This window comes from Pygocentrus nattereri, chromosome 15, assembly GCF_015220715.1.
Source record: "Pygocentrus nattereri isolate fPygNat1 chromosome 15, fPygNat1.pri, whole genome shotgun sequence".
In the NCBI taxonomy this organism is placed as follows: Eukaryota; Metazoa; Chordata; class Actinopteri; order Characiformes; family Serrasalmidae; genus Pygocentrus; species Pygocentrus nattereri.
In genome coordinates this window covers 30,040,442-30,057,569 of record NC_051225.1, presented here as the reverse complement: position 1 = coordinate 30,057,569, position 17,128 = coordinate 30,040,442, and the positions used below count along the sequence as shown (strand labels likewise).

The following is a 17,128-nucleotide window of genomic DNA, read 5'->3' as shown; positions in this document are numbered from 1 at the left end:
CAACGTAACACACACTAACACCACCACCACCACATCTGTGTCGCTGCAGTGCTGAGAATGATCCACCACCCAAATAGTACTTGCTCTGTGGTGGTCCTGTCGGGGTCCTGACAAGTAAAGAACAGGGTAAAAGTGGGTTAACAAAGTATGCAGAGAAACACCTGCACTACAGTCTGTTTTTTTTTTTTTTTTTGGAGAACTACAAAGTGCACCTATATTGTAAATGGAGCCGATAAAATGGACAATGAGTATGGAAACAAGGGTGTTTTGGCTGTTTGGTGTATGTGTAACATGTTTAATTATAATTCATAACTGTCAATTGTTGTCTCATTGCCAATTATTCTCTTTTTTCATACTGAGAAAGAAATCCTGTTTGTTGTCATGTTGTTTGATTGTCTGTTTTACTGTTTACTTCAGGCAGTGTAATTGCACATTAATCTGCAGTGAGCGCCAACTCGCTGTGAAACAGGCGCATTCAAGCGGACAGTAAAGCGGTTGTTTGCGCGCACGTTCGAGTCTACAATGCAGCGCCTCGCGCGCGCTGAAAAGCGGCAGGCGCGTGCGTGAGGGTGTTATCAGGCGGAACGTCACAGCGCATCCAAACGCGCCTTAGCGAAGCGGCGTTGTCTTTTTCCCACCCGCATTCCGTGTAGCCCCGCCCCCTGCGATGTGATTGGTTGATAGTTAATACTCTGAAGCACAGTCCGCTGTTCTAGACGGTGCATCAGCGAATGCTATTCAGCCAAGCCCCGCCTCCTGCGCTAGAATAGGCTAATAGTTCGTGGCCAATCCTAACACAAGCTACTACCGCACTAACCAATCGTAGAGGAGGAAGAGTAAAGTGACCAGCCAATCCGCACCCAGGACGATGACTCCTACTGGCCAATGCTAGGTCATGAGGCAGGGCTTGTCCTAATACGGGTGGGGAAAATAAAAAAATAACGCTGGCGAAGCAGATGTAGATCGAAGCGAAAGCGGGGGAGTCGAGCCGGACAGAGCCTGCAGTGCACGCCGCCTCTCTGCTCACTGCATTCGGCCAGAAGATGCTCCGGGTGGGCGGCATGGCGCGCAGCGGTCCAGCTCTCCTCTCTCTGCTCTGCGTGGCGCTGGCGGCCGCATCCACCGACCTGTTCGACAACCAGCTGGGCGACATCAGCTACTGCAAAAAGCAATGCCAGATCAACATTAGAAACAAAAGCCCGGCCAAAGTAAGTGACCCCTGCCCGGCGAAACGTTTGGTGTGCTTCAGCTAAAGCGCAAGGTGCAGCAGCAGGGAGAGTGGGATGTGTGGAAAGTGGAAAGGCTTTTCGCTCAGCCGCAGCCATTTGCAGCACCGCCAGGCTTTTTTCCCTTAATATTATGTGGTGCAACCTGAAAAAAGGGAACAGTTGTGTCTTCATGCTCTGATTTTTGTCTCAAGGGGGGATGATGTGATGTCAAAAATGGATCGTCGTTGTTATCGTTGTTATATCGGGCTGATTCTTAATCGATAGAGGCTTTCTAGCCCAGCTACGGCTTTGTGTCTTCGTTCCAGCCCGCATGGACGTCCCCTGCCCCGTGCAGCCTGCGGTCTGAGGAGCAGGCCTAACATTATAAGGCAGTTTATGCATGACCTGTAGCCTAATGTTCGGCGACGTGAGCAATGGGCCATTTACACCAAACCCATTAGGCGACGGTCAGCGTTTATTGCCGCTTATTCATCCCCCCTCCACAGCAGTTTCTGCCAAAATGTGTCCTCGTGGAGCTCTTCATTGTTAGATGCGGGCCTGCTGACCACCCACGTTACAGAACGAGACCGAGAATGAAAACGTTTCGCCGAATGATCCTCACCCCGTGCCAAATACACCACAGCTGAATAATAATCAAGCAGGCTGCTCCATTTTGTCGGGGTTGTATTTCATTTTCCTCTGGGCTCGCTGAGCATCACCTTGGGCAGGTGCAGTGCTAGGGGGCGCTCAGGAGCTCCTGAGCTCCTCACACCAGCACAGGAGAGATTAAATGCAGCATTTTAATCAAAGGGGTGCTTCTCTAGCCGTTTTCATCAGCCGGATGCCATTATGTTCAGCCGGAATTCCTCACAATCTCATCTAGGCTGTCTAATCTAAACTCTCTCGTCACCAAATGCTCGGTGTTTATATTGATATTCACTCATCTCCATTACTAGACTGAATATCCGTGAAATGCAGTCGTGCGCTGTGTCTCAGTGGCCCCAGTCACACACAGGTCGAACAGCGGCGTGTCTGCGCTTTGTGAAAGGCCCAGTAACACTGCGGCTCTGAGATAATGCCATTAGTCTGCTGACGTTTTCATCTCAGCCGTCTGGCGGCGCTGTTTATTACAATGGGACGTCGCAACTTCGACAGAGCGTCATGTAGCCTATTGTTTTCCTTAAAAATCCCTACATGATTATGTAAGCTCAGGGAATCAGGCCAGGAAGCTACATGAAAATAAGCCTGGAGCATTCTCCCTGAATGCAGGCAGCAGGCCAGCTGATGTTCTGCTTTTAAGCACTTTTTAATGATGGATCCCAATAATGTTGCTTTTTTTGGGGATATTTACATTTAAACAAATAAATAACATGAATGTAATGTGCAGTTACTTTCATTATTACACTGGAGCATTGCATGCTACACTGATGCAGTCCATTTCTCAGGTGGGAACTGAGAATGATAATATTAGTTTGAAGCAGTTTCAACAAAGTGTTTTAGATGAATTGACCCTTATTAGTACCATTTAACCCATCTGTGAAATGAAACACCACATACACTCTAGTGAACAGTGAGCACACTTGCCCAGAGAGGTGGGCAGCCCAATCCGCAGCGCCCGGGGAGCAGTTGGGGGTTAGGTGTCTTGCTCAAGGACACCTCAGTCATGTGCTGTCGGCTCTGGGGATCAACCCGGCGACCTTCCGGTCACGAGGCTGGTTCGCTAACCTCCAGCCCATGACTGCCCCAAAAGAATTTACACAAAGATTTTAGGTTCTGAGAAAACAACGAACCCCTCATTATCACTCGACCTAAGAAATAAAACTGTTAAAAAAATGATGTCATCTTTAAACAACTGGGTTACAGAAGATGGACAAACACCAATGAGAGAACGTTTTAATTAATGAAAGCTGCTAACTTTGACTCCGAGAAAATTTTATTCCGATGAAACCCAAATAGCACTGAAAGGTTTCAGTTGTGTTCCATGCAGTCTGTGTATAGCGACCTTATTTAATTAAATAGAAAAGTGTGGCACAATTCAGTAATGCTCATAAAATTTTGGATTTTTTTAAATGTCATATGCTTATGTGACAGTTATTTAAATTAAAGTTTGTAGACTTAACTTGAAATTAATTTGTTTCAAAAACAGAACTATTTTTTTACAAGTCAACTCATTTGGGCCTCATTCTCCAGCCATTTTTAAGAAGAAATTCCTTCTTCTAATCCACTTACAGAGTCTTCACAAAGATTCGGACATTCGCCAATGTTTTCTTATTTGGAATTTGTTCTTGGGTATGAACAGGATCTACACACACCCGAGCAGTTCTGCGGTTTAAGAACACTTCATGAATCTGATGTTGATTTTTCTTAGGAGCTTTCTCAGGAACACATTCAAGAAAAAACATAGATATTAGTGAATGAGGCCCAATGTTCACAGTTTACAATGTGTGTGTCTGAGGTGGATTTATGCATTACATATCTTTGTAGTACTACACCAAGACGGTAGCTCTAGTTATTGACTGTTCTAAATTATTGCTAAATATCCTGCATTTAATTCTGTCTCCTCATTTGATTTATGTACTAATGTCAATAGGATTCAGTTCGCCCATACTTTGGTATCATATAGCCCCTGAGTTACTACTCATACCATTATTTCTGTTACTGATGTCAATTTCTTTACAACATCCATTCATTGCAAGTAGCCTAACAAAGATTAAATATCAATTAAATATGTACATTATGCTGGCAACAAAAAGTGGTGTATTATGAAGTTAAACACTGATTTGGTGTAGTGAACTACTTACATAACCTCACTGGAACCTTTACTGAGGTAACAACATCTACTCTTCTAGGCTTTACACTAGATGTTGGAACATTGCTGTAAGGATTTGATTGCATTCAGCCACAAGAGCATTGGTATGGTCAGGTACTGGTGTTGGATTAGTTCTGGATCACGACTCCAGCTAACAGTACTGGATGGAGCTCCATCACTCCAGAGAATGCAGGGTGGGGGGGGGCTTTATACCCTTCTGACCAATGCTTGGCATTGGCTTTGCTTATGCCAATGTGTGGCAGCTCCAGAGTGTCCCATCCTATTGGCAATTCTATACTATCGGAGATCACATATGCTGTATGTGTGCGATGGAATGCCAGGGTTATAGTGGGTTCATCTTAAAGGAACTGAATTCACTAATTAGAAGGTGTCAAAACATTTTGGATGTACAGCGTATAATATATACACTGTATAATTTTGTACTGATAGATATTTTGCATAATTCGCCATCATTTTGAAAGTGTTTGAAAGTTTGGAAGGAATTCTGTGATCAACAAACACTTATCATTGCAAAAAATTCTTGGGATGTTTCCGTCAAATGTATTGGCGCCAGTATCTCTTTCTGGGAGTGTCTTAGCTTAAGGGTGTCTTTAGACTGTAGTCTATTCACACTAGTTTATAGATACCAAGCTAAGAAGACAACAAAGCACTTCTGTATTCCACTCTGGATTAATCATCTCCTAAAATCCATAAATGTAAATATCAGATACGATTGTAGCTCTCACAAAGCTCCTTGTGTGTTTGCAGGACTCCATCATGAATGCGTGCTATCGTGGCTGCCGCCTCTACTCCATTTGCCAGTTTGTGAATGGAAACACTGGCTTCAACAACAGCAAGGAGGAATGCCAGGGAGGTAAGGCCTTGGGCGCACCTGGACAGGTGATATTGTTGCTTAAACAAAAGAAGACCACACAAAGACACTACAGAGTTGCATCAGAGTGTCTCTGCACAAAATATCTAAAGGAATCCTTTGGAATTTACTGTTGGAAGGCTTGTATCACTAGTCTTTGTCTTGGAGATTGTCTGGAGATGTTTTTTTTCCAGCAGTAGCAGCTCTACCCTCATAGCAAACAGCACTGCCTGAGACAGAACAGTCTCTATTGGAGCTATCCAGCCTGTGGGAGGCAGCTTTAGTGAAAATCAATCCTGCACTCTGGTGGAAGAGGCAGATGCTCAGATGTTTGTTGATATTGATGACTGCCAGGCTGTAGGGAGACCTGAATGGGGATGGATATACCTGACAGGTACCGTGCATGTGTCTGTGTATTTGTTTGCAGCGTGCCAGGAGGCATACAGTAAGTTACTGGAGCAGGAGGCCTGCAGCACAGGCTGTGCCAGCCAACCAGCCGAACCCGAGATCAAAAGGAGGAAGGTAGGAATGGAGGAGTTCGGCTCCTAGAGGCGTGTAGTCTTCTGACATTTGAATCCAGTTAACAAACAGCTTCGGATTTCTTTCTGCAGCTCAAAGCCCTGACCAACCGTCCCAAACCTGTCTCAGTGATGGACGCTGTGTCCAGCTGGTGTAACGATATTGTCAGCTCTGCTCAAAGCTTCATCTCCTCCACCTGGACCTTCTACCTACAGGCTGATGACGGCAAGGTGGTTGTCTTCCAGGTTAGTTTTTAACTACGTAAAAAATTTGTTTACAGTTCTCTGGTCTTCAGTTATCTCAGTTCTGTCTGGTATTCACTTAGCAAAGACATGTTTGCTGTCTTTTATTAGCTTTTTTAGTTATGTTCTGGGGCTGTTGAGCTAATGTAGCTACTAAATAATGTAACCTTATTAGTAGCTATCCATGTGCAAACTACATACATAAATTGTCATACACTTGGCTCAAAAGACATTGTTTGGCTAAGTAATGTCATTTGTACATAAACAGTTTCATAAAATAGCAAAATAAGTCAATATAAAAATTAAATATACAGTACAAAAAAAAAACTAGAAGTACATGATCATGCAAATTTTAACTCAGTCATTCCACCTTCCAACTTTCCAACCAGGCATTTCTGTAATATAGATTTGTCTGACATGAACCTGTTAGACCTTCAGACTCTGAGTTTATTTTTCATTTATTAACCTTGAAGCAACTGTTATTCTCTAAGTACTATGAAACTTTTTTAAGGTGTATATATAAGGTATAAGGTATATTTAAGGTATGTAGTTACAAAAGAGAAGAAGGGAATTCTGAAGATGGGTCCTTAGGTGGTACTAGGAGGCCCATGTTAACATGTTTATTGAAAAAACAAACTGTCTTAAAATATCTTACTTTGTGCTATTATAGTTATTAATTTCTGAAATGATGCCTAAAGTTAAAAAAAAAAGTTATTGTGTATATTAACTCCTTAAATGGCCACATTTCTATAACCTAAGAACAGCTCAGCCATTTTGCATTAAAGTGCTTGTAGTTACTGAATAATAAGCATTAGTATGTACAACCCCAATTCCAGTGAAGTTGGGACGCTGTGTAAAACATAAATAAAAACAGAATTCGATGATTTGCAAATCATTTTCAACCTGTATTCAATTTAATACACTACAAAGACAAGATATTAATGTTCAAATGGATAAACTTTATTGTTTTTTGCAAATATTCACTCATTTTGAATTTGATGCCTGCAACACGTTCCAAAGAAGTTGGGACAGGGGCATGTTTACCACTGTGTTACATCACCTTTCCTTTTAACAACACTCAATAAGCGTTTGGGAACTGAGGACACTAATTGTTGAGGCTTTGTAGCTGGAATTCTTTCCCATTCTTGCTTGATGTACAACTTCAGTTGCTCAACAGTCCGGGCTCTCCGTTGTCGTATTTTGCGCTTCATAGTCTAGTCATAGTCCAGTCTAGTACCCGCACTCTTTTACTACGAAGCCACGCTGTTGTAACACGTGCAGAATGTGGCTTGGCATCGTCTTGCTGAAATAAGCAGGGACGTCCCTGAAAAAGACATTGCTTGGATGGCAGCATATGTTGCTCCAAACCCTGTGCACAGATGTGCAAGTTACCCCCATACCATCAGAGATGCTGGCTTTTGAACTTTCCGCTGATAATAATCCGAACAGTCCTTTTCCTCTTTGGCCCGGAGAACACAATGTCCATGATTTCCAAAAACAATTTGCAATTTGGATGGCAGCATATGTTGCTCCAAAACCTGTATGTACCTTTCAGCATTAATGGTGCCTTCACAGATGTGCAAGTTACCCATGCCATGGGCACTAACACACCCCCATACCATCAGAGATGCTGGCTTTTGAACTTTGCGCTGATAACAATCCAAATAGTCCTTTTCCACTTTGGCCCGGAGGACATGACGTCTGTGATTTCCAAAAACAATTTGAAATGTGGACTCGTCAGACCACAGGACACTTTTCCACTTTGCGTCAGTCCATCCTAGATGAGCTGGGGCCCAGAGAAGCCGACGGCATTTCTGGGTGTTGTTGATATTTGGCTTTCACTTCGCATGGCAGAGTTTTAACTTACACTTGAAGGGTTTTCTGAAGTGTTCCTGAGCCCATGTGGTAATATCCGTTATGATATTGATGTCTGTTTTTAGTGCCGCCTGAGGGATCAAAGGTCACGGGCATTCAGTGTTGGTTTTCTGCCTTGCCACTTGCAGAGATTTCTCCAGGTTCTCTCAATCTTTTGATGTTATTATGGAATGTAGATGATGAAATCCCTAAATTCCTTGCAATTGCACGTTGAGAAACATTGTTCTTAAACTGTAGGACTATTTGCTCACGCAGTTGTTCCCAGAATAGTGAACCTCACCCCATCCTTGATTTTGAACGACTGAGCCTTTTAGGGATGCTCCTTTTATACCCAGTCATGACACTCACCTGTTTCCAATTAACCTGTTCACCTGTCGAATGTTGCAAACAGGTGTTTTTTGAGCATTCCTCAATTTTCCCAGTCTTTTGTTGCCCCTGTCCCAACTTCTTTGGAACGTGTTGCAGGCATCAAATTCAAACTGAGTGAATATTTGCAAAAAACAATAACGTTTATCCGTTTGAACATTAAATATCTTGTCTTTGTAGTGTATTCAATTGAATATAAGTTGAAAAGGATTTACAAATCACTGTATTCTGTTTTTATTTATGTTTTACACAATGTCCCAACTTCAATTGGGGTTGTAGTAAGCCTGGGATTTTAAGGGGATAAACTAATAAACAGAATAGCCTACCAGCCAGAAATATTCAGCGGAGTAGTCCTGTGGTCAGAAGCTGACCGCTGATGAAGGGTAATACACACTGAAAAGTCATCAAGCATATATCTCAAAGCAAATATGCATATATGATTTTCCACTAATCTGTTTGAACAAAACAGGCATATTACACTGTGTGTGTTGGTTTACAGTGTAAATGTGATTATTTTACCTTGTTGAGATCCTAAAAATGTTTAAAAGCACTAGATTTCATTTTAAAAATTGTGCTGCAACCTTGGTTAACTTAGCGTGTTCTCACCAAAACATATGTAGTCTTTTTTGGACAGCATTCACTCCACCGCAGCATTAAAACTCATGTATACTAGAGTGATATCCACTTCACGCCCACTAGCAACCTCTACAGAAATAGCCAGTGTCCCCCCAGGGTTCATGCATAAGCCAAAGGCTTCAGTTCAAGTTTTTCTGCATTGAGTTACAGCATGGAACTCCAAAGTTGGAGCACCGTTATTCACATCAGCAAAAACCCAGCAGATTCTGCAAGCCAAGACAAAACATGTCTTTAGAAAAACAGGTTTAGAGATGTGGTTCAAGAATGTAGAATTAAGCCATCACAAGTCTGTCTGCCTGTCTTTCTTTATCCAGAGTCATGATGAATGTCTGTCTTGCGGTTATGACATGGGGGGAAGTGAGAAAGAGACTTCCACAGGCCATCACTCAGCCCAACCAGCCTGTGTTTAGTGGGCAGCTGGCAGACAGCCAGTCATTTGAAATATTGAGTTTGGCAAAGGAAACTACCAAAAGGAGGGAAAAATCAAGACCAAGGAGACAGGACTTTGATATCCAATGTTTAAAGTGAGGCTACAGAACTAGCACTTTCCCAGAATAGCTGTACACCATTTGTGGTGAACGAGGGGGACTAATGATGGGCCTTTTGCTTCAGTGGTCTAAATGGAGAAAAGGATTTTTTTCCTTTATGGCAGAATTTCTTGTAGTGAGTGTGGTGTTGATAAAACCAGATACATATATTTACTGACTGTCAACAAGAAAGGAAGACGTACAGTGAATGAACAGAGGAAAAGAAAGTGTAGGGTGAAGTTTACATCTGTAATAATCCATATAGAATCATTTCTACCAATGCTTCAATCATTGCAATGTGCAAGCTACTTGAGCTTTATCTACACAGGTTTCCAGCAGAACCACATTCCATTCTAGCATTCTGAAGGGTCTGCAGGGAGTTTGGGAAATCTGTGACCCACTGGATGTCACTCATGGGGCAACATATTCCATCGGTTAAGCAGCAGCCTGGGCTTAATCATGTTTATCCATTCTGCCCATGCCTTTGATGAGTCCCTCAGAGGTAATCAGGGGGAATCAGCCTGTTTCCTCAGAGCCAGAGAATAAACATAAATCCACTGTGGACTAGCCACTGATTGGGGGACCAAATCTTGTTTCAAATGAGGTCTGGCATCTTGTTTAAATTCCAGTTGAGTTCAACGTGGACATGGTGCAAGGTTTTTTCCGCAAGAGCGGAAGAGGAGGTAAGATGGGTCCGGAGAAAGAAAAGTCCAAATAAGGGAAATGAGATTGTTTACAATTAAGTCAGCAACCCCAGCCTCTTGTCTTGGTGGAGTCTCGTGAATGCTGCTGATCACCTTTGGCATGTTTTGTGGTAATGCGTGACAGATGCACATTAGACCGCTTTCACTAATGGCAAGATTCCATCAGTCTGTGGCCAGTGAACATTAACTTCCTAAGATGTTCGTTTTTTCCCTCTTTGATCCTCTCCCTTCTTCAACATCTGGATTCAATGCTTTTGACAGGATGGCTTTCAATAACAGTGACTGCGAGAGGCTTGAGGTTACGTTGGACCTGGGCAGTCTAAGGAGATGCGTGCCAAATTACCCATTCTATATAGCATTTCTTGCTGCACATGTCTTCATGGGGCCTTTGTAGGGCCTCTTGTTGTTCACTTAAAGCATTCGAAATCCTGGCAAATGTAAACTGACCATTCTCCACCACGAAACATCTCTAGGAACCTTCATCTTGGATATCTGTGGGGCCACCAACCATGGCCCTTTATAAAAAAATTCCCATACGTTGGGCAATTGTTCTTTGTCTTGAAAGAATAATCGAGAGCTTCTAAAACATCTGTCTGTCTAGTGAGATTAAAGTCACATGGACTTAAATTTACAGGAATTATAAGTATTTACTGATGCCATCACTCATTGAAAGCCAGTCAAACCATAATTTTTTTTCAATGCCGCAGCCTTTGTGTGTTCCGTATAGTTAGCATTAGCTTCTCTCATGAGGAGAACTGTGAACATTCTGCTTTGCTGAGGTCACCACCACAAGATGTTTAGGAGTGCATCTCATATGAGCTCCTAAATGGTAACTTCAGAAAGTTTTTGCAAAGAAAAGCATATTCATTCACAGATTCAATGAAAGGGGTATTGAGTAGTGAAATAGATTCATCCTGTCCCCAAAACTGTGATAGAACATTAAGGTAATATTTTTAAATAGTTAACGACAAGCTCTCCTCTTGTGGGCTGTTTACCACACAAAGTTTTGTTGCTTTTTTCCAAGCAGTGTTTGCTGACTAAGCAAATTTTGACTGGATCCACCATGGCCTCCTCCTCAGTGCATATATTTAATACATCAAACAGTATTTTATTCACCTTGAACAAGTAGTACTTGAAGACTGTAAAGTGAAACAGCTGCATTATACATTAAAAATGATGCTCGGGTACAATCCTCAGCGGGCAAAGCTCTTGAGTCATGAAAAACTTACTTTTGAAGGGTCACACTGACATTAAGGTATCAAAGTTGGCTCAGTGTAGACCTCAGAGGTTAAACATCTAATCTTGTAATTTTTTAGAATGACAGTTCTGTTGTTGAATGGAAAATATTGTAATGATTACTTTTCCCTAGGCTAGCGTTAGTGTTTTGATCATTTCACCACTTCCTGTGTCACTGTGTGGTTGTTCATCTTGTGTGTCGGGATGCGCTGAAATTTCAACCTCCTGATAAAGTGATAAAGGTGGTACATAAACGGTCACACAAAGGTCGGTAACTGATGACCACTGACAGAACAGATACTGATAAGATAAACAGAAAACCTGAACTTGTTAACATGACTAGGCCTGCAAACATATAGCCAAAGCACGACATTGCAAAGACAGTATAAAACAGGCACAACAATTACAGTTAACAAGACACAGGTGATATGAATGATGGGGCAGTAGATCATCATGTATTTTTAATATTATTGTCCATATTGTTTTTCTGTCTGTTGCCTCCTACTGATGAGGCATGTTTGCAAAGAGTAAAAAATTTGCAAGTCATTTTTAGTCTTGTTCATGTTCTGTTATTCAGAAGCCTTCCTCCGGAACAAATCTCTCAACGCACTTTCCGGCTCTCGCTGTGTTTGTTGGTTCTTTCAGAGCCAGCCTGAGATTGAGTACTCCCTGCCTGAGTTGCAGGCTCCTCGCTCCAATGTTGCAGACAAGCCCTGGCCCCAAGTCAACCCACACACACAGCGGCCACACACTGGTAAGATGGAGCGCCTTTAGCTCTTCAGGCTGTTTACAGCTCTTTTCTTTGTAAGCCCAGCCCTGGCCGGTAAACACAGTTGATCCATTCTCTGCCTTGACTTTAACCCTTAGAAGTCTAGGGTAATGATGCTTTTGGTCTACATTGAGTTTATCTTATTGTTATTATTTAAATTCAGCTGCAATTACTTTAAGTTTTGATTCATTGACGAAAATGTAAAAGATGTTTTTTTCAGATAAATTATCTCAGACTAAACACAAATGCGGTACGGATTAAAAGTTTAGAGTCTGAACCTTCGACAGAATTTGACAGAATTTCTCCACTTGTTTCATGGAGCTACATGTAAGAAATAATTCATATAAGAAAACACTTTTGGTAACACTAGCCATAACTGCAACATCTAAAGGTTAGTTCATAGCATGCCCTGCGCAATGCTGTAGTTTCTTCAAAGCTCATAGGTCACAAAATCAATGACCTCCTGCTGAAAGTGCTGCCTCTGCATCCTTTTAGGAGGGCGGTCGCATGGGGAGAGAAATGCAGCGAAGGCTGCGGGAAAGGGAAAACACAGCAACCAGCATACTGAGGACCCCGCTGCTGAGCACGACTTCCTGGGCTGCATGTCAAGGTGGGAGAGGTTGAACAGTTCCAACAGTGCTCATTTTTTGTCTCAAGGCTTATTACTTTTTGCTATGAATTGCTTATTAACTACTGCAACAAATATATCAATATATAGATTATATACTAATGAGAGTGCAGAACTGAAATATGGGCCCACAAACAGTTTAAGGGATTAAAAGTCCAAGGGATTCTTAGAGTAAACAGAGTGAACTGGGCAGTAAAGAATCTGTTCCCTCTCTGTATATTTCTCTTTCGCAGACGTTCAGGTCTGCCGCGCTGGATCTTGGCAGCGTGTCTCTTCCTGTCTATCATGGTGATGTTGTGGCTGAGTTGCGCCAGTCTGGTGACGGCACCTGAGCAGCATGTCAAGACTCAGGTACACACTCATTCATCAGCTGTTCACTTCATACTCACACAAACAAGAGAGCCATATCAAACCCATCCTTCTGCCTAGATCCTGCTGCCTAGCAAATTCACTTGTCTTAACCCTTGGAAGTCCAAAGGTATTACTGTTGTTTCGCTTTACTATATAACACTATCAAACCATGCATCTCATCTGTGACCAAATTTGTCTTCTTTAACTTGTTTAAATCTGCTGTCAGATGAGTTACGACACATGCATGTCTACATTAGCCAGAGTGAAATGGATCAGCACGTATAAGCTGCGCTTTCTCTGGGCTACTGTATTTTCTGTTGCTGTATGAAAGACATACAAGGCTTCCTTTAAGGTTCGATGCACTCTATTGTGTCCGAGTATGCATGCTCATTCAGAGCCAGTTCAGATCAGTAAGAACTTGGCGTCTGACACGACAACCTATCGTCTCCCTCAACTATTTTTTAAATAATAAAACATGTTCTGAAATGTATTCATCTGCATGATGCTCAATGTTTGTGTAAAACCAGTGCTGTCACCTAAAAAGGTAGGCCACAGCTCAGATGAAGATATGTTCTATTTTGCCATTGCTTTTTCCGTCTCCATGGTTAACCGGATGTGTTCATGAAATCCTACAAATACTGAAAATATTAAAATAATCGACATTATTTGGAAGGCACACCCGTTTGCTACATCATGTTGTTTTCCTAACCAATAAATGTAACAGCAGCACTGAGAAATCACGATTAACAGAGAACACTAGACTAAATAGCAGAAACAACCATGTCTTTGTATTACACTTCTCTTTTCTATTTGTTTTGATGACAGCACATAATAAAACAGGGCAAACATTTATATATTTCTTTCTGCAAAACAAGCTTTTATGCCCAATATCTTTTCATCAACTCCACATCATAGTGAAAAATGTCTCCTACTTACAAATTTTGTACCGATTGGAAGCCGCACTCAACAGAACCGCTCGTTACTGTGCGTTATGGCTGAGAAATAAATAAATCAAGTTATATCCTAATTTTATTATTAGTGACAACAGCTGCAACTTCTAATGACACATTTAACACTTGATTTTGCTGTGTGTAACATATAAAGGACAGAACAACAACAGTATCATACTATATTTTATATACTGCATATCTGGATATATGAACTTAGAGGCAGTCTTATGTTTGCTGTTGAGGTTTTTACTCATGGGCTCATTTTCCACTGCAGCTGAGCATCAACGGAGATAAGGAGTTCCTGGACGACATGCCAAAGGTCAGCCCATACCATCTGACTCCAGTGATTGCTGTCGCAATTGGCCAGTCTGACGAGGGAAAAGAGGCAGGACCTCTGCCAGTCAAAGTTGACCTGAACAAAACCTCACTTTAGAGGGGTCGGAATCGGTTAATCTCGCTCTCATTTACAGGGATAAAAATCACACCATTTTTTTTCTAAAATAATCATGCATGGCATCATTTAATATAACATTTATAATTATGTCCTGTCTGGTGTCTGAGGTCTTCACAGAATCTGCCAGACACTTGCAGTTGTACTATAAATGCTTGTCCACACTCGTTTTCTTTTGCAATCCATATTCATAACTGTATATGAGCTAAGGACTAAGGAATAAATTACACAGCTGTCATGAGAGTAATTTTCTTCATGGCTATGTAGATTTGTAGGTTTTGTTCACTAGACAATGCTACTTAGGAAAACAAGATTACTTGCCAAGCATTGAATGCTGTGCTTAAAGAGTTTAGATAAGAAAGAACACACACTGCAACGTAAATGGAAGGTGAACACTTCCTAAGTGCTCGCGCAGATTAATTAGTGTCATGCAGAGATGAAGCACACAGATAGATAAGCCTGGGGCTTTGAAGGTGATTCTGTTGGAAACTATCCAGCTTTGTTAACGTCAGATACTCGCTGATCTGACAAGTGTGAGGAATCAAACCTGGCCCATAAACGGAGTCGCACTGTCGGAACAGCTGATTAAAACATTTGCACAACATGCAGACGGAACACTAATATATTCTTTGAAGTAGCATGTCGCCGAAACAGCGAAGACGCTCTTAATTACAGCGAGAAAAAGACAAAAGCTGACAGCTTGATTAGCCTGCTTGTGATTGGTCTCTGTCTCCGATCGGGAGTGGTTTCCCTTTTTGGAAATGGGAGATTTTAGATCTGTTTGAACACAACTGGAAGCGTGCCCCCACTCACAGATTAATGGGAGCATGACGCAGTGTACATACGTGTAGTTATTTATTTATTTATCTATTTCTGTGTTTACGCAGAGCTTATGATAACACTAATGTATAAAGTCTTAAGCGTCTCATGTATCATTTAGATGCTCTTTGATAAGATTCCGTCGCAAGTGTACCAAATTTGTCCCCTGTGTGAATCGCTGCCATCTAGTATTTACACCCAGCGCAGATTTCTCATAGGGCAGGTAGGGTGATGCAGAGGTATGTTGCTGTACTGTTGTACAGTAAAAATGTGAATTTCTCTACTATCCTCTGGCTTTTTTGTGTTCACACACACACACACACACACACACACACACACACACACACACATATATATGTGTGTGTGCATGGGTAGGGTATGGGATGGTTCTACTTCCGCTTAATGCTAGGCTTTAATAAATAGACTATTTGTAACCAGCTGTAGAACTGACCAGCCTAAGGTCGTTTCTAGTGCAAAGTGTCTTGTAAAGCTATTTTATCTATTCAGTCCTAGTCGCAGTGCATGCTAGTACGCTATGAGACTTAAATGACCTGTCACCTTCTGGCAGCAAACTACTGTACGCTTTTAATCTTTGTGTTTACAGCTTAATGTTGAATAGGCAGTGTAATTATAATTGCAGGTGATAAAGAGGGAAGAAAGTGTGTATCTTAAAGTCCATATCCTAACTGGCTCTCAGTTAAGGTCACTGCTGTATAAAATAAGACTTTCTCTTTTGAACAGTTTTCAATGACCTAATCCATAATACACAATAAAATAAAGTCTTTTCATGTTGTACTTAGCCGAGTGTTGGTCGTATTTGTTTGTTTGCTCCAGGTTTTAGCATTTTTAGCATTTAGTGCAAGGAAAAAGACAAGTGACAGAGCTCAACAGTAGAGGGCAGACTTCACTGAACGACAGATTTTCTCTCCATCATTCACAGTGACGAGCCAACAGCAACAATACCACTTGGAGTCGGAAGAGGGATCTCTGGCAGTTATTTTTTCATTATAAAATTGACATCCTGTCAATCATCCACAACTGTTCACACAAATAGTGGTGCAGCGTTTGACCTGCATGGGAAGCCAAGCATCAAAGCTATGTGAACATACTTAGTTCTTTTTTAAAGATGGCAGTAATATTACGTTTTTTTTGAAGTGGAAAAGACACCAGAACATACACAATCTTTCAGAGACTCATGAGCCATAATCAGAGGCTCATAACAAATGTCTTCGAGTGCTGGAAAAAGGTGGATAGTTACCATTCCCCCCATATTATGCCATCTTAATACTTGTAACTTGGATAAACCTGTTTTTATCATATGGCCACTAGATGGTAGACGTTAGCTTGGAGATGGAGTCGGCTGAAAAAAAACATTTATATGCACGCAGAGTATGCTTTACTGCATCATTGCTTTTACACCCGCACTTTAACTTCAAAACATTGCATAAAGAACAAAGAAGGCCAGAACCTCTGATGTAAAGAAAATATATTTGCCTTTTCTATTTCTTGTATTTCAATGTGGCCTTCGTCTACATTTCACTTTCAACAAAATCGGGATAAATGGGAATTTATCCCATCAGCTAAGTCTTTCAACATCTCCCTGAATTTGACGTCTAAAGTGTGTCAAGCAATCAGTCACAAAGTGTCTCATTTTTAAGAGCTGTCCAGCAGTATCTTCTGAAAAATAGCTGCCTTTTAAATCAGACATGCACACACGCTTAATGTGTCCACTGAGCCTTTCCCAGAGGAGACAGTTGCAGTTAAAACAGTTTAAAAAGAACAGGATGTAACATCAATACTCATATGTTGAATTAAATGCATGTACTGTACGAGGAATGATGCTGAGAAAAACAGGCTTCTTTGTTATACTGCTGAATAGGATCATACATCAGAATAACAATCAAGCTTTATTGGCCAGGTATGCTACGCATACAAGGAATTTGGTTTTGGTTACAGGAGCTCACAGTGCACAGTATCAGACAGACATTTACATGTAGTGAAAAAAATAAATGAACTAAAACATAACAAAATAAAATAAAACATGCATTCCTACCATCACTCACTCACTCAGACACACACAGTCATACCTGTAAACCTTACAATGTGCAAAGTATGGGTCTAAAGTTAAAGAGCTGAGTTGAGGTGACACTCAGATAAGTGGGGTAAT

At 41.5% G+C, this 17,128-nt stretch overlaps 1 protein-coding gene across 1 annotated transcript; it reads left to right on the top strand.

The window, feature by feature from the left end:
* The first annotated feature begins 932 nt into the window (after nucleotides 1-932).
* On the top strand, nucleotides 933-15,760 carry tmem59l (transmembrane protein 59-like). Its single transcript, XM_017717578.2, has 8 exons — nucleotides 933-1,208; nucleotides 4,786-4,891; nucleotides 5,316-5,410; nucleotides 5,500-5,652; nucleotides 11,639-11,747; nucleotides 12,258-12,372; nucleotides 12,624-12,741; nucleotides 13,966-15,760. The coding sequence occupies exons 1-8, from the start codon at nucleotides 1,044-1,046 to the stop codon at nucleotides 14,122-14,124; spliced, it is 1,020 nt and encodes a 339-aa protein (XP_017573067.1). The 5' UTR covers nucleotides 933-1,043; the 3' UTR covers nucleotides 14,125-15,760.
* The last annotated feature ends 1,368 nt before the right edge of the window (nucleotides 15,761-17,128 follow it).

Excerpts from the sequence above, each read along its gene's own strand:
- tmem59l (XM_017717578.2), top strand. The coding sequence starts at position 1,044 with ATGCTCCGGGTGGGCGGCATGGCGCGCAGCGGTCCAGCTCTCCTCTCT. Across the intron at positions 5,653-11,638 it reads GCAAGGTGGTTGTCTTCCAG|AGCCAGCCTGAGATTGAGTA; the intron begins GTTAGTTTTTAA and ends TGGTTCTTTCAG. Across the intron at positions 12,373-12,623 it reads TTCCTGGGCTGCATGTCAAG|ACGTTCAGGTCTGCCGCGCT; the intron begins GTGGGAGAGGTT and ends TCTCTTTCGCAG.